Source organism: Eptatretus burgeri, chromosome 5 (genome assembly GCF_056783735.1).
Source record: "Eptatretus burgeri isolate ZD-2024b chromosome 5, Ebu_testis_v1, whole genome shotgun sequence".
Taxonomy (NCBI): domain Eukaryota; kingdom Metazoa; phylum Chordata; class Myxini; order Myxiniformes; family Myxinidae; genus Eptatretus; species Eptatretus burgeri.
The window spans coordinates 61868278-61893122 of NC_140965.1; the positions used below are offsets into that span (position 1 = coordinate 61868278).

The following is a 24845-nucleotide window of genomic DNA, read 5'->3' on the forward strand; positions in this document are numbered from 1 at the left end:
GCGCAGTTATAAATAGCCTATCACTGGCGAGGTACACCAATGAGCGCGCATCTAGTCCATGAGCTCGACCCCAAAATTTCATGGATTGGTACCACCTGGGGGGAGTAAAGGCCACTATGATTTTCTGAAAGTACATGTTCTATAGTTTCAGAAAATCCCATAAGCCAAGGTTGGATCCACAGCTTAATTGTAAAAATCGGATTTTGAATGCAGGCGTGTGCATTCAAATTTGTCGACAATTGAGGTCAAAATTTTGGGGTAGGGGAAATCAAAAATGCAATAACTCAATAAGTAGAAGGAATAATTTAACAAATGACCACTCATATTTTTGCTAATCAAATGTGTTTTATGCAAATTAGGTCATTCTCAAGGTCACCAGAGGTCAAAAAGGTCATCACTTTTCGTAGGTGCCTAAAATCTGGATACCCATTTAAGAAATCACCATAAAAACATCCAAACATGGTATTTCCTTATTCAAAATGAGTCTTATTATAGCTGAAGGAGCTCAAAACCATTTAAAGAAAACAAAATGAGGTTATCCCTATCAACAGAGATAGGACATGGAATAATTGCGGACATAAATTTCAAAAGAGGAAAAAATGTGCGATTTGGGGTGGGGAAAATGAAAAATGCAATAACTCTACTAATATATAGAATTATGATCCAAAAGACCTTTTATTTTGCTGATTATTGTGGCTTCTGTTGCACAAACAATGTTTTATGCAAATTAGGTCATTATCAAGTTCACCAGAGGTCACTTTTGCATACAGCATATGTCGCAGGTCATCATAGGTCATTGCTCAAAATACATGTATAATTTGCTAGTAGGACCAGTTTCAGTCATGTGGTTTTTTTGGTTTTTGCTTTTGTTGCCAACTCCATCTACAGGTTTCTAAGTGAATTAATTGGTACTTTTGTTTTCTAGCTCATTAGCAAAAGAAACCACTTGACATTTTGACTTTTGACACCTGTCATTGTAATGTAAAGCAATGATTAAATCATTTCTGTTGTACAAGACACGAAAGCAATGATTGCTGGCATTATTCGGAGGATGTAGTCAAGGTAAGTGAGTTAACCTGATGAAAAAGATGTATTGTCCTCGATTGACATGCTGCAGAATAACTGGATCAATCCCTTCAGCACTGAGACCTCAGATCTTGTTAGTATTTCCACTGGGATGGCTGCTCCAGAAAACATCACAAAGGACCTGTGGAAGCTAAGGCGAAAGGTGAAAAGGCCTCCAAGGAATTCCGAGAAGACCGAATAGAATGTGAACCTGCAAAGACAAAGTTTTTTGCGCCCATAAAAAAGCAAAAGCTTAAGACATTCAGTGACATGATTGTAAAGAATTACCAGGTTGCTGGACAACAGATTATTCTCAAAGCTGACTGTGATCTGTTTACCAAAATTATCCTGATTGCACAGACTAGATATCTGAGTATGAAGGATGTTTTGGCACATCAATTAGGGCCAATACCATGGGCAATTGCCACACCAGAGGGCACACTGAGAAAAACAAAAGTCTTCATTGATGGATAGTTTGAAGAAGGATTTGCAGCCTATAGAGTCAATCGACAGAAATTCTGCTTGCATAATTGATGGAATGGCCCTGGTGCAGAAGATGAATGCAGATGGTATGACATTTGCTGAGTTATCTCAGATGTTGCACAGGATGGTGCTGAGGGAAGGTTCAGTCTCAAGACGTGTTGACGTTGTATTTGAGGTTTATCGGGACCAATCGATAAAAGATGCAGAGCAAGTTAATCGGGGGTCTGCCAGCGGGACAACATTTAAGGCTATTGCCCAAGGACACAGGATAAAACAGTGGAGAAAGTTCCTTCGTATGTCCGAAAACAAAAACCAACTCATTGAATTCCTTGCAAATGAATGGAGCAGCACAGACCAACGGGAGAAGCTAACAAATAAAGAAATGTTTGTTACAGTTGGAGAAAGGTGTCAGAAGCTATCAGTGAACTCGGTTAGTGATGTTGAATGCTTTAGGTCTAGTCAGGAAGAAGCAGACACAAGGATGCTGTTGCATGCTGCGCATTGTGCAAAATCTGGTTTTTCTGAAGTCATGATCGTGTCTGAGGACACAGATGTGTTCGTTTTATGTGCAGCATTCTCCTCCAAAATAGCATGTCCAATCTATATGAAAGGTGGCACAAAAACGCGCATCCAGTACACTGACATTCAGAAAGTTGCAACCATAATTGGTCATGATATGTGTGACACACTTCTGGGACTTCACAGGGTGTGATTCGGTGAGTGCATTTGCTGGCAAAGGCAAGCTTTCCACTGTAAAACTAGTCCGCAAAACTGAGGAACATCAAGAAACGTTGAAACGCCGAGGTTCCAATTGGGATTTGTCCACCGACCTCTTCAACAGTCTAGAAGCCCTTACTTGCCAGATATACTGCTCAGACTCCAAAGCGAGAAGTATCAATGAACTACGTTTCAATCTGTTTTGTGCCCGGAGAGGTGAGGCAGAATCATGGCAGCTTCCCCCATGTTCAACGTCCTTACTAAACCACTGTAAGAGGGTGAATTATCAGTGCGCAATATGGAAAAGGAGCTTGGAGGCACTCTCGGAGATTCCCCCACCCATTGGAAACGGATGGAAGATTGAAACTGAAGATCTGGTCATTGATTGGAGTGACGCACCACCTGCCCCAGAAGCTGTTATGGAACTTCTCTCCTGCACTTGCTCAAAAGAGTGCATTGAGGAAACCTGCACTTGTCTTCAAAATACACTGCAATGTACATATATGTGCAAATTGACCACTTGTTCAAATCAGAAAGGCACCGAGGATGAGTTGGTGACTTCGGAAGATATCGAAGGTAGAGATGATGAAAGTGATGATGATGATGACGACGATGCAAGCGATAGCGATTAATCACAAGTTTCAGGTGTTACATTCTTCTCAGTAACAAGTGAGTCGCCTGCTCCTTGACTTGCAATTGCACTGTTTTCCACTTATATTTTTGTAGATGTGTGAAAGTTTTGAGCCTCGTAATATGCACTTTGTTCATAGGTTTGGGTTTAAATAAATGTTGTACATATGTTGGCCTGACTTACTGTCCCAGGAATAAAACGCTTCGCGTGTCAATTTTATGATTTGTGGTTTACAGGATATGTGGAAAACGCTCAATGGCGAGGTTCACGGTAATCCCAAGACTATAACATTTTGACCTCTGATGACCTTGATAAAAGTATTATGAGCACAAGATACATTCCAAGTGATAGAACTATTTACACAACAGAATAAGTGGTCAGTTTTGACTCACTAAATTCCATGTTTGTCATTTTTACGGTGATTTCTTGAATGGTTATCCATATTTTAGGTACCCTTGTCAGGTCAGGTTCGATCTGTGACCTGCTACAGGTACCATGTAAACCTGTACTAACCTGTTCCATGGTCGGGTTGTCGGCGACTAAACCGTCTCCCCCACCAGGTTTTCTGGTGAGGAGGGTGTTTGGATATGGACACCCAGAAGGATTAAAAACAAAACCTGTCAAAGGGCGGAGGAGCTCCTTGAGAGCCAACGGCCATCCATATCTAGTGCCCAACTGTGTCTGCGGACGTCCTCCTGCAGTTGGGTCACTACTTATTAGGAGGTTGGTGGCAGGATTTGCACTCCAGCCACCGTAAAACCCTTCATTCCGCAAAACGCAAAAACGCAAAAAAATCTGAAAACCCACTCCGTGGGAGTACCTCCTGTGCAGCTTCCCTTCGCAGGGCAGCTCACCGGATGACGGGATTGGGGCAAAGCCTTCGGGACCCCCAATCTTTGATAGGAGGGAAACCACGGGGTAACATCCCTGGGTCAGATTGCGGGAGAGTGTGTCGGAGTGGTGCTGAGGTGTCGTCCACCAGACGGCGGTCTCCTTGGGTTAACCTGAGGCGGTCCCTTCGGGTGGGTGCCTGGAATGTCCTATCCCTAAGAGAGGATGATCACCTGTCTCTGTTATCATCTGAGCTCAAGCGTTTGGACATCGGGATTGCAGCTCTCTCTGAGGTTCGGAGACCGGATTGCGGCGAGATAATGGTGGGTGGTTACACCTACTATTGGTCTGGTCGCTCTGATGGTTACCATGCCCAAGGAGTTGCTGTAGCTGTGTCCAATAAGCTGACCCCAATGATAATTGAGGTAACACCGGTCAACAAGCATATTATGAGATTAAGGATTCGTCACTCCTTAGGTGTCATTTCCCTGGTCTCTGTTTATGCTCCGACTGAGGCGAGTGATCTCACCGTGAAGGACACATTCTACGCCACACTCGAGTCTGTGGTTGATCAGTGCCCCAGACAAGATACACTTCAAGTCTTGGGGGATTTCAATGCATCGACTGGAACTGATAGGGACGGTTATGAGGTGTGTGTTGGTCCCCATGGGTCAGGAACTATGAACCAGAATAGCACTAAGTTCCTTGACTTTGCAAGAAGTCATGGACTTAGAGTGGCTGGTTCATGGTTTCAGCACCCACAAGTTCATCGCTGGACTTGGTATTCCAACGCTGGCGGTGTGGCAAAGGAGATTGACCATGTCTTCATTGACGGTCGTTGGAGGATGATCCAGAACTGCAGGGTCTACCGGAGTGCTCAGTTCCTCAATACTGACCACAGGCTTGTTGTAGCAACTCTAAAGCTGCATCTTAAATCCTGGAGAATGGTACCATCCCAGCCGAGGCTGGATGTTGCCAAGCTCAGGGATGAGAGAGTAGCTGAGGAGTTTGCGAACAGGCTGAGTGGACACTTGGGGGGGGTCTGGGTGCTTTGGGGGGCCCTGAAGAGTTGTGGAGCACCTTCAAGACCACCGTCCTTGATGTTGCCGGTGGATGCCTTGGAGCTCACCGCAGGGCAAAGAAGAATTTTGTCTCTCAAGGGACACTGGATACCATTGACCAGAGTCGCAGGGCCAGGCTGAATGGCAGAGCTGAGCTGTTCAGGGAGCTGAGGCGTAAAACTGTACGTGCACTGAGGGTGGACAAGGAGGCCTATGTGCGAGGAATCTGTGAGGGGGTAGAGCATCACCTGTGGACAGGTGATTCTCGTCCCGCTTACAGGGGAATTCGCACATTACGTTCATCCAAGCCCATCCCTCGGAGCACTACAGTTCGAGCAGAGAGTGGTAGGCTCTTGACAGAGGAGTCTGAAGTGAAGGCCCGCTGGGCCAGTTACTTTGAGCGGTTGTACCAGGCTGATCCCCCAACTGTCGAGTTGGACGTCAAGGGTGTTACAATCCCTGTTGCTGACCCTCAAATCAACTGTGGTCCACCTACGCTTGTGGAAACACGGGCTGCGGTGAACCAGTTGAAACGGGGCAAAGCTCCAGGGATCTGTGTCATCCATGCCGAACTTCTCAAGGCTGGTGGAAATGCTGCACTCGTGTCGTTGCATGCAGTTTTGTGCTCTGCCTGGAACACAGGCATCATCCCAACTGACTGGAAGAGGGGCCTTGTTGTCCCTCTCTGGAAAGGGAAGGGTGATCGCCAAGACTGCAACCACTACCGAGGGGTGACGCTGCTCTCAGTGCCGGGCAAGGTCTTTGCTCGGATAATTCTCGATAGGGTTCGCCACCATCTGCTTGAGCACCAGCGTCCAGAGCAGTCAGGCTTTACACCAAAGAGGTCAACGATTGACCGTATCCTTGCACTTCGTGTCCTCACCGAACGCAGACGAGAGTTTCGGCAAGGGCTGCTTGCAGTCTATGTTGATCCCTGTAAAGCGTTCGATTCAGTGAATCGGGATGTCCTCTGGAGGATTCTTGGTCTTCGTGGGGTGCCACCAAAACTGATCGATCTGATGTCTGAACTCTACTCTGGTACTGAGAGTGCTGTGAAGTGTGGTGGTACCATCTCTGACTTATTTCCAGTTGTTACTGGAGTTCGTCAGGGATGTGTACTTGCCCCCACACTTTTCAGCACTTGTATTGACTGGATTCTAGGGAGGATGTCGGAGAGATCAAGTTGCGGTGCGTCATTTGGGAATGTCAAGATCTCGGACCTTGACTTTGCAGATGATGCAGTCATCTTTGCGGAGACTTTAGACATCCTCTTGGGGGCCCTCGAGGTGCTGAAAGAGGAGTCGGAGCCGTTGGGATTACGGGTTTCTTGGGTCAAAACTAAGATCCAGGCTTTCGGTGACATCTTGGATGCTGCTGTCCTGTCTGTGTCTGTTTGTGGTGAGGATGTTGAGGTCGTGGAGAGATTCACTTACCTTGGCAGTGATATTCATGTCTCTGCTGGCTGCGAGTCAGAGGTCAACAGACGTCTGGGTCGGACCTGGGGAGTCATGGATTCACTGGATCATGGGGTGTGGCGCTGCCAGTACCTGTACGGGAGGACGAAAGTCCGAGTCTTAAGGTCCTTGGTACTTCCAGTCTTGCTCTATGGGTGCGAGACTTGGACTCTGACCAAGGATCTGAGATGGAGACTTAATTCCTTTGGTACCAGGTCTCTTCGGAGAATCCTTGGCTATCGCTGGTCGGATTTTGTGTCCAACGAGCGGTTGCTGAGAGAGACTCGGATGAGATTTGTTACCTGCATAGTCCGTGAGCGTCAGTTGCGGCTGTATGGACATGTGGCTCGTTTTCCTGACTCTGATCCTGCTCACCAGATTCTCTCAGAGAGGGAGTCTCATGAGTGGAGGAGGCCAGTGGGTCGACCACGTGCCTCATGGTTGCAACAGGTTGACCATCATCTCAAGGAGATGGGGATGGGCCTGGCATCTGCCTGGGGGATGGCCAGACGGAGGCCCCTGGAGTACCGGCGGAAAGTGGACGCAGCGACGTGCTGTTCTGGCACATGCTCCCATACCTGGCCTGACCACAATGATGACCTTGGTAATGACCTAATTTGCATAAAACATTATTTGTGCAACAGAATCCACAATTATCAGCAAGATAAGTGGTCATTTGGCGAATAATTCTATATAATAGTCGTGTTATTGCATTTTTCATTTTCCCCATCCCAAATATTTTCATCTTTTGATATACATGTTCGCAATTATTCCACGTCCTACCTCGGTTGATAGATATAACCTCATATTGTTTCCTTTAAATGGTTTTGAGCTCCTTCAGCTATAATAAGACCCATTTTGAATCAGGAAATACCATGTTTGGATATTTTTACGGTACTTTCTTAAATGGGTATCCAGATTTTAGGCACCCACCAAAAATGGTGACATTTTGACCTCTGGTGACCTTGAGAATGACCTAATTTGCATAAAAATAATTATGATAAAACTTTTGATTAGCAAAAATACGAGTAGTCATTTGTTTAATTATTCCTTCTACTTATTGAGATATTGCATTTTTGATTTCCCCTACCCCAAAATTTTGTCCTCAAATTTGAACGCACATGCCAACATTCAAAGGCTGATTTTTACAATTAAGCTGTGGATCCAGCCTTAGCTTATGGGATTTTCTGAAACTATATACCGAGTACTTTCACAAAATCATAGTGGCGTTCACTCCCCCCAGGTGGTACCAATATCTTGTCCAGCTCATGGACTAATCACGATTCCATGAAATCAGGCTTCTCACGAGGCAGCAGTTCTGTATGACGAGTCAGGCGTGGTAATTTACTTAAGTTTCCATTACATGGGAACGGACAACATCTGACGACTTAGAGATGACGACTGACAGACTTTATTCAAAGGGATTTAACATTAGATAAATTCTGGACTTTTTGACGCTGCAGACTTAGGCGAAGTGACGAGTTACATGCTGCCAACTTACGCGTAGTCTGCTATATGTATATATATATATATATATATATATATATATATATATATATATATATATATATATATATATATATATATATATATATATATATATATATATATATATATATATATATATATATATATACCAGCTGAAGTACCTGGTAATACCTGGGAAATTTGCCCTATTCTCCTCACGCTAGTTAGACTGAGGCATTAGTTGTATGGAGAAAATTAGGAAGGCTTCTTTTATTCCTCAGATTTATTTAAAGGAAGGCTTTATGCTGCCATAATACTCAGAGAGGTCATAGTTGAAGGTGGCCTTGAGCCACTCAATGTTTCTAGCAGCAGTGGCAACTGTCCTTGATGTCCTGCCAAAACCCGGACCCAGAAAGCTGGAACGTGAGTTTTGTGCTTCTCTCGCCCGTCGGTGTGACGCTCTCTCTCTCTCTCTCTCTCTCTCTCTCTGCAGCCGACTCTGCTTGCCTGGCTCGTTCATGAGCAGATATATCAGCAGTAAGACGTCCGTGTCTGTCTGTCTGTCTGTCTGTCTGTCTGTCTGTCTGTCTGTCTGTCTGTCTGTCTTTTGCCCCCTGCTGGTCGTTTGTTTTCTGGGCGTGGTGCCATGGCCGCCGTGGGCTGCTGCTCTGTGTTGTGGTGAGTTTTCAATGTCGTTTTCGTCCCTTCCCTCCCCCTCCCTCTTCCCCTTTTCCTTCCTGTTGTGTTCTGTGGTGGTTTTATTCGTGGTTTTTCTTCTCTGTTATCGTTGAGAGAGAGAAAGAGTGAAAGCTGGCCCTCCCTTTGGGCACGGCCTACCCGTTTAGGTTAAGGATCGATTTTGCTTTGAGGTTTTGCTCTCTGCTTTAAACCTGTTTTATTTCAATTTATTTTGTTATCTTCTTTTAAGTTCGTTTTCGTTAACTCCCTCTTTCCCAAAGTCAGAGGAAGTTGGAGTGCCTTGTTGACTCCCTTTTCCCGAGGTAGGGAGGAGGTTGGGCCCCGTGTACTTAAACATGGCGGCTGCTCGTTCACAGCAATATGCTGCATTCGAGCATTTATCACGTAAACACGGTATAGCTTGCTCTCCACCGGGAGGTGTTACAGTGGAAGCGATTGTCATGGCAATCGGGAACATAATCCGTTTTGAAAAGGTACGTGCTGCTTCACGTATGAATAAGCGTGTGATCATTTTTGTATCTGATGAAGCGTTCGTTGCTCCAATTGTTGAACAAGGCTTGGCCCTTGACTCTGGGACATTTGTAATGGCATACCCCCTTGACTCTTGTGTACAAAGGGTAGTAATTAGTAATCTCCCACCGTTCCTAAAGAATGACATAATACTTTCAGCCTTGCAGCGCTATGGTGATTGTGTGTCCCCATTAATAATGCTCCCTGTCGGCTTTAAAGACAAATGGGTAAGCCATGTCATGAGCTTCTGCAGACAAGTATTCATGGTACTTAAAAAAGAATATGCTTCACTCAACGTTCTGATGAAGTTCACTTCAAATGGTCATAACTATCTAGTATATGTCTCTACCGATACCCTAAAGTGTTTTGGTTGTGGAGTGATTGAACATATGAAACAGTTCTGTCCACTCAGTCAGAAACAACCTTCCCTCAATGCTCCTAGTAATGATTTTCAGACAAATACTATCACCTTCACCCGAAATGATTATCCTCCCCCCAATGTTACTGACTCAGTCGGTAACGATCCCTCCCCAGCATTACTGACACTGCTCGTAAGGTCTCTGCCTCCAATGTCACTGACATTGCTCATAACGATCCTCTTCCCAACGTTACTGATTCTGTTGGTGACGATCCTTGCCTTAATATTAATATCACCAACTCACTAAATAACGTTGAGCTTCAGTCGAATGTTGCAGCTTCCTTTTCAACAAATAAACAAGATAGGCCTTTCGTAATTGAACGAGTTGACACAAGCACTTGTAATGAACAGATGGACACCACAAACGAGGGGTTCGTTACTGTTTCTAAAGTTAAAAAACGCAAGTCTTTTGTCAGAAACGTATCACCCTCCGGGAAACGACCAACCAACACGAGCATAAATGGCACTGAAATCTCACTTTCCAACCAATTTGCCTTGTTAGAAGAAGAGGAAAAATCGGATGTTTTACTCAATAATAATAATAATGATGATGGAGTAGATACCAAATCATTAATATCTAGGGGGTCAGGGTATTCCTGACCCCCTAGAATGTACCGCTTCACAAAAGGGGGCCTCTCCCCATAACGTAGAGCAGTGTTACGAATGTCATGATAATGCTAAAACACCGACCCGAACTGACAAAACATGGTACTCCCACCGTGCCTGACGAATCTGAGGTCCCCGGTCAAATTGATGGAACCTCCCTCCCATGTACAGTTACCCCAGTCAAAATCACCACACCGGATGTACAGATTGATTGTAATTTGGAGGCAGCCGTGCCTGTGATATCTAACCAAGTCACTGCTGAAGAACAGCAGGGTATTGCCGCAGATAGTATGGGGGGATACGAGTCTGACGGGACATCTTCTTCTGTCTCCGTTTCAAGTGATGCGGGTAGCGATACTTCTTCTCTCAAGCTCGAAGACGCTTCTTCAATTTCCCCAGATACTATTCACACCTTCTTGCACAAAAGTTTTCGAAAAAAGAATGTCAAAATTAAAGACAATTTTCCAGTTCTAGAAGACTTTATTCAAGTGACCCGAATAATGATTTCCAGACCTGATCGATACAATGTTACTGACCCTCAACGTCATCGTTTGAGGAAATTTTTAAGTCGTGCTCGGAACGAACTCAAAAATAATGGTTGATGCTGTTCTACCTGATGACCTCTGTCCTTTCCCCTCTTCATACCTTCGATGAAATATCCATTGCAAGCTTAAATATCAATGGTGGTTGTAATTCTCTCCGCAAAGTGCAAGTTAAACAACTAATCGAGTGCAACAGGTTTGATGTCTTATTACTACAAGAAACTCATTCCACTGACTCTTCTTCAGCTGAATGGGAATTATTTCTTAAAGGACATTGGTTCTTTAGCAGTCTTTCAAGTCCGATTGCCGGGATAGCCATCTACTTTCAGCAAACTCTTCCTTTAACTTTAGTCTCCTTCCAAGAAATTGTAAAAGGACATTTAGCTTCCCTGACCTTTTCCATTCGTCAGCAGCTTTTCACCATTGTCAATCTATATGCTCCCAGCACAAATCCTGAAAGATCTTTTTTTGATTGTCTTAAATCATTTCTTGCTAATATCCCCCCCCCCCTGACCACTTTCTTTGTCTCGGAGGTGATGTTAATTGTACACTAAACCCCCCTCTTGATAGGAATGGCCCTGAGCCACATGCAGCCAGTACGAGAGCTCTTGCTCGCTCCATTTCAAAATTCAAGTTGACTGACATTTGGCGACTGCAACATCCGACGCAACAACAATTTACCTGGTGTGGCTGTTCTAACAATCGAGTGTCTTCAGCTCGACTTGATAAATTCTACGTTTCCAATCATTTTCTTAACCTTGTCTTAAACACCTCAATTCTCCCATCTGGGTTCTCTGATCACCATGTTGTTGTTATGCGGTTTCAATTGCCACGAGTTAAGAGGGGGAGCCCTTATTGGAAGTTTAACACAGCACTTCTTCAAAATGATTTATTTGTTACTTCCTTTAAAACCTTTTGGGCACATTACATCACGAACGATCAGAAGTTCTCTTGTCAACGTCAGTGGTGGGACAATACCAAAGTTCAAATTGGAGTTTTCTGTCAAAACTTCTCACGACACAGTACTCTGAATCGTGACATTGACATAGAATTAGTGAAGACACAAATTCTAAACTTGCAAAATACAGTGTCCTCCTCTAATGACAATAGACAGCAGCAAATGTTGCATGAAAAGAAAGCTCTTCTGAACGAGTTATTGGTCGAGAAGGCAAAAGGTGCACTCCTTCGAATGAGAATGATTCACCTACAGCAACTAAACACTCCCAGCAGTTTCTTCTTCAAGTTGGAAACAACTTCCAAAAATCAGAAACAAATATTATCCTTGCTTTCTGCTGATGGAAAGACGCTGACTGATCCGAGTGATATTAAACTCACTGTTAAAAATTATTTTTCAAACCTCTATTCTGCCAAGCATATTTTGTTAAACCACACGCATCATTTTACTACTTCCTTACCTGCACTTACTGAAACACAGAAATTGACTGCTGAAGGTGAAATAACCTTAGATGAACTTACAAGTGTTTTAAAAACCTTGCCCACCAGCAAAGCACCTGGGTTAGACGGGTTGCCAGTAGAATTCTACAGCGCTTTCTGGGATCTGCTGGGACCATGTCTATTAACAGTCTTTCAAGAAAGCATACAAGCTGGTGAACTTCCTTTGAGCTGCAGACGTGCTATCCTCTCACTAATACCTCAAAAAGGTGACTTTCAACTTGTTGAGAACTGGCGCCCAATCTCTCTACTTTCTGCTGATTATAAAATCCTGTCCAAATTACTTGCCAATCGTTTAAAAGTTATAATAGGACACATTGTAACTCCTGACCAGTCCTATTGCATTCCTGGTCGATCAATATTTAACAATATATTTTCTGTTCGTGATTTGATTTCGATTTGCCATTGTCAGAACGTCAATACTGGGCTGATTTTTCTCGATCAAGAAAAAGCTTTTGATAACGTTGACCATTCATATTTATTTGAAGTTTTAAAAGGGTTTGGGTTTGGATCTTTCTTTATTTCCTGCATTAAGTTGCTGTATCACAATAATTCCAGTCTACTAAACATTAATAACAGTTTGTGTTCACCTTTTCCAGTTCAGCGAGGAATTGGACAAGGTTGCCCTCTTTCTGGGTACCTGTACTCCCTTTTCATTGAACCCTTGCTCATTCATTTACGCCACAAGCTCTCTGGTTTTTCAGTGGTACCTTCAGTTAAGGTTCTTGCATATGCTGACGATCTATGTGTGATTGTCAATACTCAATCTGACATTGCTGCTCTTACAAATGCTCTACAAAATTTCAATCTTGCATCTTCTGCTGCTGTTAACTGGAGAAAGAGTAGAGCGTTGTGCCTTGGTCCTTCAGTTATTTATCCCACCTCCGCTGCCTAATGCCTTGCAGTGGAGGCATGATGGTGTTAAACATCTGGGTGTTTTTCTTGAGAACGTGACTTTCTCTTTAAAAAAATTGGGACCGGATGGTGGATCAAATCTCTCACACCCTTAATTGCTGGAAAAGTTTATCCAGCTTACTATCTTACAGAGGCAGAGTGCTAATAATCAATAATTTAGCTGCTTCCAAACTCTGGCATCGGATAATTGCCTTACAACCCCCCAAATCACTAATCCTGAATTTGCAACGAATCCTTGTTAACTTTTTTTGGAATGGTATACACCGGCTCCGAGCAGATCTTCTGAGTGTCCCGATAGAAAAAGGCAGTCAAGGACTCGTGGACATTACCAGCAAAATACTGTCCTTTCGACTGACTACCTTGCATCAACTTCTATACAAGGAGGTCCTGTCCTGGCGGCCGCTGGCTTCCTGTTTGCTCCTGCAAGCTGGCAAGCTCAAGCTCAAGCTCAAGTGTGGACTTGAACTTGTTCTACTTGATCTGCAGCGAGTTGACACCTCCTTACTGCCCTCCTTCTATCAAAGTCTCCTAAATGCCAGTCAATGCCTCCTTCCAGTACGAAACAAGGATTCGTATAAATTTAGTAATTTAATCCGTGAACCTGTTTTTTACAACAACCTCTTTCACAGCAGGTCCCTCATTCAATCCTTCATTGAATCTGGCTTCTTCCTTGTGGAAGACTTTGTCAATCACACATATTCTGAATGGCAGACTCCGAACCAGATATTGGAAGCTTGCAATGTTAAATCAACATGAATAACACTGAACAACAAAATTTTTTTACTGGAGATGTGTAAAGTGATTTAGACTAATTTGGGTACGCTGATTTCAAAAATCATAACCATTTTGCTGTATCACGTCAGGATTTTCAGTAACAGAAATATTCCCATTGCCTAGAAGTCAGGATTTCAATGAAATTTACAAAAATTCATTTATTCATTTATTTCATCATGAATGCTTCAAAATTATAGAAATTACAGAAAAACTCCACTAGAATGTAATTAAAAATGCTTTAGGCATTTGGCTTTGCGTTTGTGCTGCTCTGTGTCAGTTTCACGATGCAGGAACCAGCAGAAATCGCCCATCATGTTCGGGTTGTGCCGCCCTTGGTAACGCGTCTCCATGAGTGAAATCTCTTGGTGGAATCGCTCGCCGTGCTCGTCCGAGACTGCTCCCAAGTTGTCAGGGAAGAAGTTCAGGTGCTGGTGTAGGAAATGGATTTTCAGGGACATCCTAGAGCCAAGTTTCCTGAAGGACTCCAGCAGCTGCTGCACTATTTCTTCATAGTTGTCCGCGCGCTCGTTCCCCAAGAAGTTGTCCGTCACAGCTTTGAAGCTCCTCCACGCTGCCAGCTCTTTGGGGTTTAGAGTTGTCGGAAAAGTTTCGTCCTTCATAATCTGTCGGATTTGCGGTCCAACAAAGACACCAGCCTTGATCTTGGCCTCCGACAAGGTGTTGCCAAACTATTCCTTGAGGTATAAAAACCCACGCCCATTCAGATCCATTGCCCGTACAAAACTTTTCATCAAGCCGAGCTTTATGTGGAGTGGTGGAAGGAAAACCTTGGCTGGGTCGACAAGGGCGACATGCTTCACGTTGTGTCGACCAGGTACATGCTCTTTTCGCTCTTCCCAATCTTTCTTCGTCCAGTGATTCTTGTCGTCTCTGCTATCCCAGAGACAAAGGAAGCACATGTATTTCGTGTAGCCTGACTGCAGCCCTAACAACAGCGCCACCACTTTCAAGTCTCCGCAGATGTGCCAGTTGAAGTCATTGTACTTGATGGAATCAAGCAGCTGCCGCATAGTCTCATAGGTCTCTGTCATGCCGAACGCGTGAGCCAGTGGGACTGATGGTTTCTCGTTGCCATTGTGGAGCAAAACAGCCTTCAAGCTGTTCTTCCCCGAGTCGATGAAGAGACGCCAGTCTGCAGGATCGTGATCACACCCAAGTTCTTTCAACAGACCGTTGATGTCACTGCAGAATGTCATCGTGTCTTCCATCTCAAAGAACTCAGCCATGTCTCTGTGACGTGCTCCGAACAAGGATATCTTGGTGTTAGGTTCAAGTAGATTCCACTGCTGCAGCCTTGATCCAAGCAGCTCTGCTTTTGCCTTTGACAGCGAGAGATCTCTTACAAGATCATTTAAGTCTCCCTGGTTCAGAAGGTGTGGTTCTTGAGTGTCGGGTTCAAAAGGTTCATCATCACCATCCTCTTCACCACTGCTTACAGCTATGTTCTGATCAGCTGGAGGTGTTGGAACGGGGTTCTCGTCATCATGAGGCACAGGTTTACGAGCAGAGACGCAGTCAGCGTACTTGATGTGACCTTTATTCTTCTTGTTGAAGCCGGCGATGCTTGTGCAGCAGAAATAACAATCATCATGATGATTCTGCGGCTCACGCCGTATCATGGGCACCGCAAATGGCATGCTCGCGCGCTTGCCCACCAACCACTGAGTCAAGGTTGTGTGACAGCTTGTGCAGCAGATGTGTGGTGCCCAGCTCTGTTCTTGGTCCCCCACCTTACACCCGAAGTAGTGAAAGTAGGCGGCCTTCATTTTCACTGCTGTAGATATACTTCGCTGTTGATCTTTTTTGGTATACCGACCACAGACATAACAGAAGTTGTCAGGATGATTGGTACAGGAACGCCTACTCATCTTTATCTGAAAGAAAGAAATATAACACAAGTTAACAACAATTGTACGAAATAGACATGTTAAAGACATATGTAAATTTCATTGAAATCCTGACTTCTAGGCAATGGGAATATTTCTGTTCCTGAAAATCCTGACGTGATACAGCAAAACGGTTATGATTTTTGAAATCGGCGTACCCAAATTAGTCTTAATTACTTTACACATCTCCAGTAAAAAAATGTTTTTGAAATTTGTTGTTCAGTGTAATTGGACTAATTCTACGTTCAATTGTTAAAGTTTTCAATATTTTTAATTTATCGTGGCCTCCATCACATGATGTTGAAGGTGCAAGTACAACACAACCTGACTTCCCTGATTTCGTTTTTTCTAACACTCCTTCCATCAAGCCTCTACAAACATGTACAAAGACTGCTATGTATGTGCAATGTCTCAATGTTATTACCTCTGCCAACCCCAATAATGCACTGACTACCCACTGGAAAGAGCTTCTGCCCACAGGGGTTCCATCATCTCCCACCTGGTCTTCCACGTACACATCACCTGTATCTAAACGTGCCGGAGACATACAGTGGAGACTCGCACACTATTCCTTGACTTCAAACGTATTCCTCAAAAGATTGAACCTTGTTTCGTCCGATGAATGTCCTTTTTGCCATCAATCTGAGGATGTTTTCCATGCTTATGTTGGTTGTCAAAGGTTGATCCCAATGTTTAAACTCTTGAAGCTTTTTTTCCAAAGATTAGGCTTTTGCTTTTCATTCCATTATTTTATTTTCTGCATACCGGTATCTAACAAGAATGTCGGAATTGAAGTTGCTAATTTCCTGCTCGCTGAAGCGAAACTCGCAATATACATCACTCGCAAGAGGATGATTTCTGGTGTTAATTCACAGGAATGCAGCGCTCTGCTTGCCTTTAAAGGCTCTGTGTGTGCCCGTCTCAAAATGGAATTCCTGTTTTATCGAGAGAGTTCACGAATTAATGGCTTCATTTGACAAATGGTGTAAAATTGAAATATTGTGCAGAGTGGAAGGAGAAAATTTATTCCTTTTGTATTAATTTAACATCCTAAGTTATTCTTGTTTCTGATTCATGTCTTGATTGAATCTGCACAATGTTGCATCACTTGTTTCTTTTTGTACATTTTATGATAAAAGGACATAAAAGTCTGTCTGTGTGTCTGTGTGTCTGTCTCTGTCTGTGTGTCTGTCTCTGTCTCTGTCTGTGTGTCTGTCTCTGTCTCTGTCTGTGTGTCTGTCTCTGTCTCTGTCTGTGTGTCTGTCTCTGTCTCTGTCTGTGTGTCTGTCTCTGTCTCTGTCTGTGTGTCTGTCTCTGTCTCTGTCTGTGTGTCTGTCTCTGTCTGTGTGTCTGTCTGTGTGTCTGTCTGTCTCTGTCTCTGTCTCTGTCTCTGTCTCTGTCTCTGTCTCTGTCTCTGTCTCTGTCTCTGTCTCTGTCTCTGTCTCTGTCTCTGTCTCTGTCTCTGTCTCTGTCTCTGTCTCTGTCTCTGTCTCTGTCTCTGTCTCTGTCTCTCTGCAGCTGACTCTGCTTGCCTGGCTCTTTCATGAGCAGATCTATCAGCAGTTAGCTGTTGTCGTGCACGTGCAGTTCGAGAATTCAAATAACAGGAGGAGAATGTGGTTGCTTGCGTTCAGTCGGAGAAGGTCTACAACCTACCATTCAACATCCCGATTACGTTTCCCTCAGCCAGTTTGAAACGGTTGGCAGTGCAGAAGCCTTGATACAAGTGGTGTATCCAGACATTCATGCTAATGCCAATAACTCTGCCTACTTTTTGGATAAAGCTATATTAGCTCCCATAAACGAAACTGTAAATGCGATAAATCAATCAATCATCGAAAATTTTCCAGGCCAATCTACAGTACTCAAAACCCAGACGATGCCATTCATTATCCCTAGGAATTTCTGGACTCAATCGAGCTTTCTGGAATTCCATCCCATCATTGCATTCTCAAAGTAGGGTGCCCGATAATTTTAATGCGCTCTCTGGATCCTCCGGAACTCACGAATGGTACACGTTGTGTAGTCACTAAACTACGTGCTAATTTCATCGAAGTGGAGCTACTGGATGGACAGTCGAAGGGGAAAACCAGAATGATACCAAGGATTCCCATTATACCTACTGATACTGATCTACCATTTGCATTCAAAATAATCCAATTTCCTGTAAAACCGTGTTTTGCCATCACCATCAACAAGGCACAGGGCCAAACATTCACTCGCATTGGCTTACATTTATGCTCTCCTTCATTTACCCACGGAATGTTGTACGTAGCACTTTCGCGAGCACGCAGCAAAAAAAAAAAACATTACCATTTTTGCTCCGAACAAAATTACCAGGAACGCAGTTTACAAAGAAATACTTTAACTTTAATGTGTAAATGATCATTGCAGGATTTCTCATTTATTGGTATAATAACTTAGTCTTGAATGGTCAATGTGAGCAATGTGAACTGTGAATAATGCGCTGCGTAAAACCTTTTTTAGAGTATGTTATTATTAATCACTATACGCCATAGTAAATTGCTCATGTTATTGAGCTGTCAATAAGCTACCAATCATAGACATATAATAAACTCACTTGAGTATTCATATCTCTAATTCAATGCGTAATATCAAGCAGTACCTTCATGATGACCGAATAAAAACGGTCTCGATGTCCGTCCGTCCGTATATCTGTTCACAATCAAACCGATCATGATGCATTTTAAGGCTTTCCGAGAGCTTTGGAGAGATTACCTACACTCCCGCACGGTGCTGTTTTTATTATTCCTACTGCACTTCATTAGAACATAGATCGTGGATGGATGCACAGATCCCAGGAGAACAATTCATATTATCGATGGATAAAAATGATATTTAATTGATATTATAATGAATTGTTTATTTAAAATATCTTCAAATTTTGTGAGTTTTTAGTTTGTTGTGAAATATTAGGTCCTCGGGTCTCCGCATAGTGGCGTACAGGCTTAAGTCGTACTTCTGTTTACTACCGTACAAAATCACAGAACCATCTGATCGACATGCTGTATATATATATATATATACACATATATATATATATATATATATATATATATTGAATACCATACACTCTCAGATAGTGCTCCCTCAACTCTCGGTCCACTAAACCTCCCTAGAAACTCCAGGATGCACACGTTCTTCCAATAACCACCTTTTGATTAAACTTCTGAAATCCACAAGGACAACACACTTCAACACCTTTGTTCCTTACCTATCCTGTCTATGGGACAGCCTTCCAGAAGTTAATCTTTCCCACTCTTTCCTCCAAGGCTTCAAACAGGCAGGGCACAGCCACCTCATGTCATCCCCCCATGGTCTTCATTACCCCCTTATTTGCCAGTGTCTGTGTCTCTCCTGTAAATGGCTTTTAAAACCCTGTAAATGAGCCAAATACAGTACAGAGGTCCACACTGGAATACCAGGGTGTGGGAAATTGTGGTAGCAGTGACAAGGTTAGTACAGTAGCAGAGCAACTAGATGATATGGAAGAGAGGCTGCACCCTCAGGAGCAAATTGTCTGTGATGAGGTACAGATGATGGAGACCGAGTTTAGGAGGAACTTAAAACGTCCTCTTTTGAACGTCGAGAATGAAGGCAAAGGAAATAAAATTATTCTAGTACAGACAGATTGTACCACAGACCACCCTGATGACCCTTCAAAAGATGAGCAAAATAGTGATGCAATAGTTGAGGGTAGGACTCTGCCCCTTGCTCATGTTGAAGACATTCAAAATGCTACCAAGTGTACCATTGTGAGTGATGGTGGATGCCTTGTACCATATGACAAAGAGCAGTCGAGGATGCTGATTGACAATAATGAATGTGCCTCACCCCTCATTACAATAAAGGATGACGATAAAGAGGTTAACAAATCCAAAGTAGACAGTAGTTGCTTCTGCAAAGGTTTTAGAAAACCTCATCAAGAACAATGGTTTTTGGGATATATGGAGGTTGCAGCATCCAACTTCATGGGGTTACACATGGTGCAGATGCTGTGATAGCATCACATCAATGGAAAGGCATGACAGATTTTATGTGAACAAGCCAATGTTGAATATGGTATCCACTACCCAAATACATCCAACAGGATTTACAGATCATAACTTGTTTTCAATGTCCTTTAATTTAACCCTCACATCAGGTGGTAGCAGGTATTGGTCCGCTTGATCATGTCTTCAAATGTGGTGGGACCTTGCGAAGTGTTAAGTCAAATCATTTTGTCAACAGTATAGTCTTTATTCCACTAAAACGCAAGGTATCTCGATTAGCTCATTGAAGGCTTAAATTGCAGCTTTCCAACAGAATATTAATGGGGCTGGAAAAGATTTTGATGCGATCGGTCACGAAAAGGGTGTTACTGACTGAAATGGTTTGGAAGCGGGCAATGGATACCCTGATACCTTTTTATATTTTGGACAGGTCAAATAAGGAATTCTTTAGCTTGGAGAACTCTGTTAAAAACTCACAACAAATTAATCTGCTAGTTACTGCGAATGGGATGATGGTGACCTCCCAAAAGGAGATCAAGGCAGGTTTGAAGGGTTTTTACTCCAACTGGTATTCCCCCTAGGGCATCAGTAATGAGGTGAAACAGGAGCTCATTACTAGAATTCCAAAAGTTGAGGAAGACAAGCAACACACACTGAACTTTTTAATTTCAGCCGATTAACTTGAAGCAGCCATGCGAGGATTGAAAGATGGCAAAGCTTCTGGGATTGATGGGTTGCCCGGAGAGTTTTATAAGACCTTTCGGAATCCGATGGGACCCGATCTGCTTGAAGTCCTTGAAAAAAGCCTTCGGGTTGGAGAACTTCCTTTGTCCTGTGGAAGGGCAGTCGTATGCCTGTTGCCGAAGGCTGGGAACACTCAACTCATCGTGAATTGGTGACCTGTCTCCTCACTGTACACCGACGATAACATTTTGTCAAAAGTATTAGCAAACCGGATGAAAACTGTGGTCAGCTCAGTTGTGCATCCAGAAGGTCCATTCATGACAATTTGTTTTTTGTGAGAGATATTTCCTGTAATAAGTACTTACATGTAAGGTTTTGGTTATTATTTCTTGATTAAAACAAAGGCTTTTGATCGTGTTGATCATAGATACATGTTTTCTGTTCTTGAGGGGGTAGATTTTGGTGAAACTTTCATTTTGTCTGTTAAGCTTTTATCTGCAAACACTTTCTGTATGACGAAAGGAAATAACAGTTTATTTTCCCCTTTTCCCTTTCGAAGGGGTATCCGCCAAGGCTGTCCCCTCTCTGGGCTTTTATAAGCAATTTCCCTTGAACCACTTCTGGCATCCTTCAGGCAGAGAATACCTCAAGGCATGGGGGCTGTAAGTAGTTCAAAATTCATCACAACAGCTTATGCTGATGACATTTGCATCTTAATTAAATGCCCAAGTAGTGGTGCTGCAGTACACCATAGCTTAAAAGTTTTATCTGTAGCCTCCTCCGGTGACACAAGTTGGATACAATACCCCTTAGCCAATTTGGCTGAGGGGTAAAAAGTGTAATTTTATGGTGTAGATTCAAGTCACCTTATTAACTTGAAGCAATCATGAAAATAAACCATAAATATCACCACCATCACTCCCACATAATTTAGTATGGAAAACGGATGGGGTTAAATACCGGGGAGTTCATCTCAACAATCATGAAATGGAAATTAAGAATTGGGAAGGAGTGGTGAAACAGATAACATATCGATTGAAAGCATGGGAAGGACTACTGCAGTCTCTTTCTTATAAGAGGCTGCACTGTTGGTATAAATAAACTGATAGCAACAAGATTGTGGAATAAAGTCATTACTTTGCAGCCACACAAGGAACTGATCTTTGTCATCCAGCGAGTTTTGATAACTTATTTTGGAGTGGCTACCACTGGCTTTGGCCCAGTGTATTGTACACCATCATCAGAAGGATGGGGGGGGGAGGAGGAATGGTCAACGAGTCATTGATGCCTGGTCGGCATATGGCTTTTCACCTACAATCTGGGCAGGGACTATTGCACACCGAGCGGCTGCTCTGGTGCTTTTTTGCACACTTTTTGCGACAACAAGTTGGTGAATTAGACTATGATCGGCACCTTTTCTTGGTGGACCTTGATCGCGTCGGTGGTGTATCACTTCCAAAATTTTATCAGAGTTTGCTGGAAGCTTGGAAAGGCCTTGAGGTTCATCATTGCCTTGAGGCTTCTAATTGTCATTATGTTCCTCCAAGAACCTATCTTCCATAACTGCTTTTTCCCATGTATTCCTCATTGTCATACCTTGATCAAAAAATTCATTTGAGGAGTAAGCAAAGTGTGTGACCTAATGGACGCATCTGGTACTCGGTGGTATAGGTCTGCTTGGACAGTGGCGACTAATTTGAGCATAGGATCTGTTCAAATTGTTTCTCAAATCGTAGTACATATAATCATAAGGAAATTCAGGCACCTAAACATTGGTTGGGAAGGTGCCAGAAACGTGAATGATTTTTCGGCTATCTTTCCCCCAAAATTAAGGTGCTTCCCTCTTTCCAGTCTCATGATGAAGGTTTTCTTTCTCCTTTCCACTTGGTAAATAAGGCTAGTATTCAAAAACTCGTCAGAATAAAACAAGTCTCATCCCTCTCTGGAGCGACCTGCACAGCCTGGTGTTCAGAATGCTTAGGACCGGGGTCTCCTTCTACTCCACTGTGGCAAAGTTTGTTCCACCATTTATGGGTTCCTAGCAGATATCTAATGGAGGCTAACACATTGGGCTCTCCCCTCAAACACCTTTGTTCACACCTTAATGTTTCAGTGCTGGTAACTTTCCCCATTTACGAGCAGGAGGAGGATCAAGATGAGCACCTCTGTTTTCTGTGATTGCACATCTATCTCACAAATCATCTTTTATTTTCACTTCACATATGTTTATCTTTGGTGTATCTTTTATTCCCTCCAGTAAAAACTCTGGTGCTCTCTTGAACCTATCAATTGCCATTGCAAAATATGCAATTTACAAGTCAAGGAAAATTAAAATTTATAAAAGTTATGGTTACGATGTCATCCTATTTTTAAAGTGCTGGTGTCAGCAAGACTCAGGTAAGAGTTTAACTACCATGTGAGCAAAGAGAATGACAAACTTTTTGAATGGAAATGGTGCATTAATGAGGCCTTGTGTGTTGCCAAGGACTCAGAATTGGTCTTAACTTTCTAAGAAATGTATCAAGGACTGTAATACGTTGTTTTTTTTTTTTAACCTTGTGCTTCTGTAAATACTTTTCTTCCCTTTCCTCTCTTCTATGGATTGACATGGTTGTGTTTTATGAAAAATAAATGGTGTTCCAATTTTCGCTTGCTAGATGTGTGCAATTGTTTCCCTGCTACCTCCGCTGTCACTTCACCGTTGCTCTTCCATAAGCCTTGCTCAATTGTAGAGTAGAGGAACTGTGTTAATCGACACCTTATGTTCACTTTGTTGTGTGTTTTTTGTTCATCATGTACACAGGTAATACTAGTGGGTAGGTAGGTTAATTACAATCTGACAAATCCTTCTGAATAATCAGAAACCTGAAGCACATAAAAGATGACAAAGGGGAAAATTTTTCTTTATATTAGCTTCTTTGCTGCAGTGCTGATTATTTTTACGTTATTGATTTAGTTGTATATATTTGGTTTAAAATTGGCACTTTGGTAATGATGTAACCAACGCTTTCGGTACCAGCAAAAACGTACCAAACGCACAGTAAACCTTACCTTGCAGTACCAGCACCACTTCACAGCCATAGCACAAAAATCCAATTTCAAACGTAACAAAAGATAAGTAATTACATTTTTGGCAACAGTTTGGATTTTTTAAAACAATTGTACCTTTCTCAAATTGTTTATTTGCAATTGCGTTTGTTTAGAACACAAAGTTATTGTTCGGGAGTTTTATCCTAACAAGGTTTTCAGTAAGCGTTTACGACCTCGTTAGGGTCAAACTATAGAAATGGTTAGCAACGTGTTCCATGTAGTTTTCTATCCAAATTGTTCATCTTCTTACCTCCTTCTGGAAGAGACATGGGTGATGCGTCTGTATCTGCAAACAAATAATTAAACAGGTTATCAGGGAAGCATCTTAGCAACCACTAATCATACCATGTATAATACGAGACTTTCGAGTGACTTATGAATGCCAACAAGGCCTTTCGCACATGCGCAGTGTGCGTATTCAGTGACTGACTTCTGATTGTGCGGGTGCTTTTAACCTGCCGTTGCCAGTGTGGAATCGAGAAATTGTCTTTTTAACAGAATTTTTAGCATCTAAACAAAAACAGTGGCAATTTCAAAATGGTTAACTGTAATTAGTGTTCCTGGACGCAAATCACACTTGCAAAAATATAGGAATTACGAGAAAAATCCATGGATGAGAGGTGTCGAGTTCCTGTCAGGCAGTGTGAGCACACATACACCTTGTTTTAGCAATAGATGCAAAAAGAGTACAATATTTTCTCCCATGGCCTGGAAACCAAGCAAACAAGACATTTATAACAGTCATCACAGCTCCCACTACCGCTCCAGACATGATTAATCATAAATATCATCATTTTGAAAGTCGATTTTAAACTTATGCTGTTATGTGCATTCACAAGCTCAATATATGATTTGATCGTTGCTGTTAAGAAGCACCCAAACCAGATAATAGCTGGAACAAGATTTGTGCGTTTCACGTTATGAAAATGTCCTTTGTCGAAGAGTCGGTAGCCATTGCTTTGTTAGTAATGACGCACAGCATTGTCTTTCCAGTTGCAGATTCCCATTAAAAAAAAAATCCCCAACCTTACAATTTATCATCAGATTCTTTCAGAAGCTTTGTGAGCCATTTTAGATAGCAATCCTTTTCTCGCACCCACGAAATACAGAAACATGCCCGAATCAACATCGCTGCTCAGGGGTTATTTACATGTGTGCCGAGCATTCTATGGCAAATTACGTCCTTTTGAAAGTTTCGTATTTGAGAAGTGTTTGTTTGGTTGTGTTTGACTTCTAACCATCCCAAAGCCACTGGAATGTCTTAATTGAAAACCGGTGGTTGTAGTCTGGGTTGGTTTTCGGCAATAAAAATATATATTCACAGTCCCTCGAGTTTGGGGTGGGGGGAGTGCCACAATCGTCTCTAGTAAATGTAGATCATATAGCGCTGCTCCTGGTGGATGCCGGTATTATAAGTCATCATAAAATATACCATGGAGGATGCCGGTATTATAAGTCATCATAAAATATACCATTTGTAAACGTGGGGGAATACGTGGGGGAATAGACGTGGGGGAATAGGGGAC

At 42.8% G+C, this 24845-nt stretch overlaps 1 protein-coding gene across 6 annotated transcripts in view; it reads right to left on the reverse strand.

The window, feature by feature from the left end:
* The window catches only part of LOC147026534 (patatin-like phospholipase domain-containing protein 7), a 243036-nt gene that overhangs the window by 212558 nt on the left and 5633 nt on the right, over nucleotides 1-24845 (reverse strand). For all 6 annotated transcript variants that reach the window (XR_015058386.1, XM_085882013.1, XM_085882011.1 and 3 more), the window contains exon 2: nucleotides 23570-23605. Coding sequence is in view for 5 of the 6 variants with exons in the window: in XM_085882013.1 (XP_085738139.1) it covers nucleotides 23570-23605 (36 nt within the window). In the remaining variant the exon portion in view is untranslated. The remainder of the gene's footprint in view (nucleotides 1-23569; nucleotides 23606-24845) is intronic.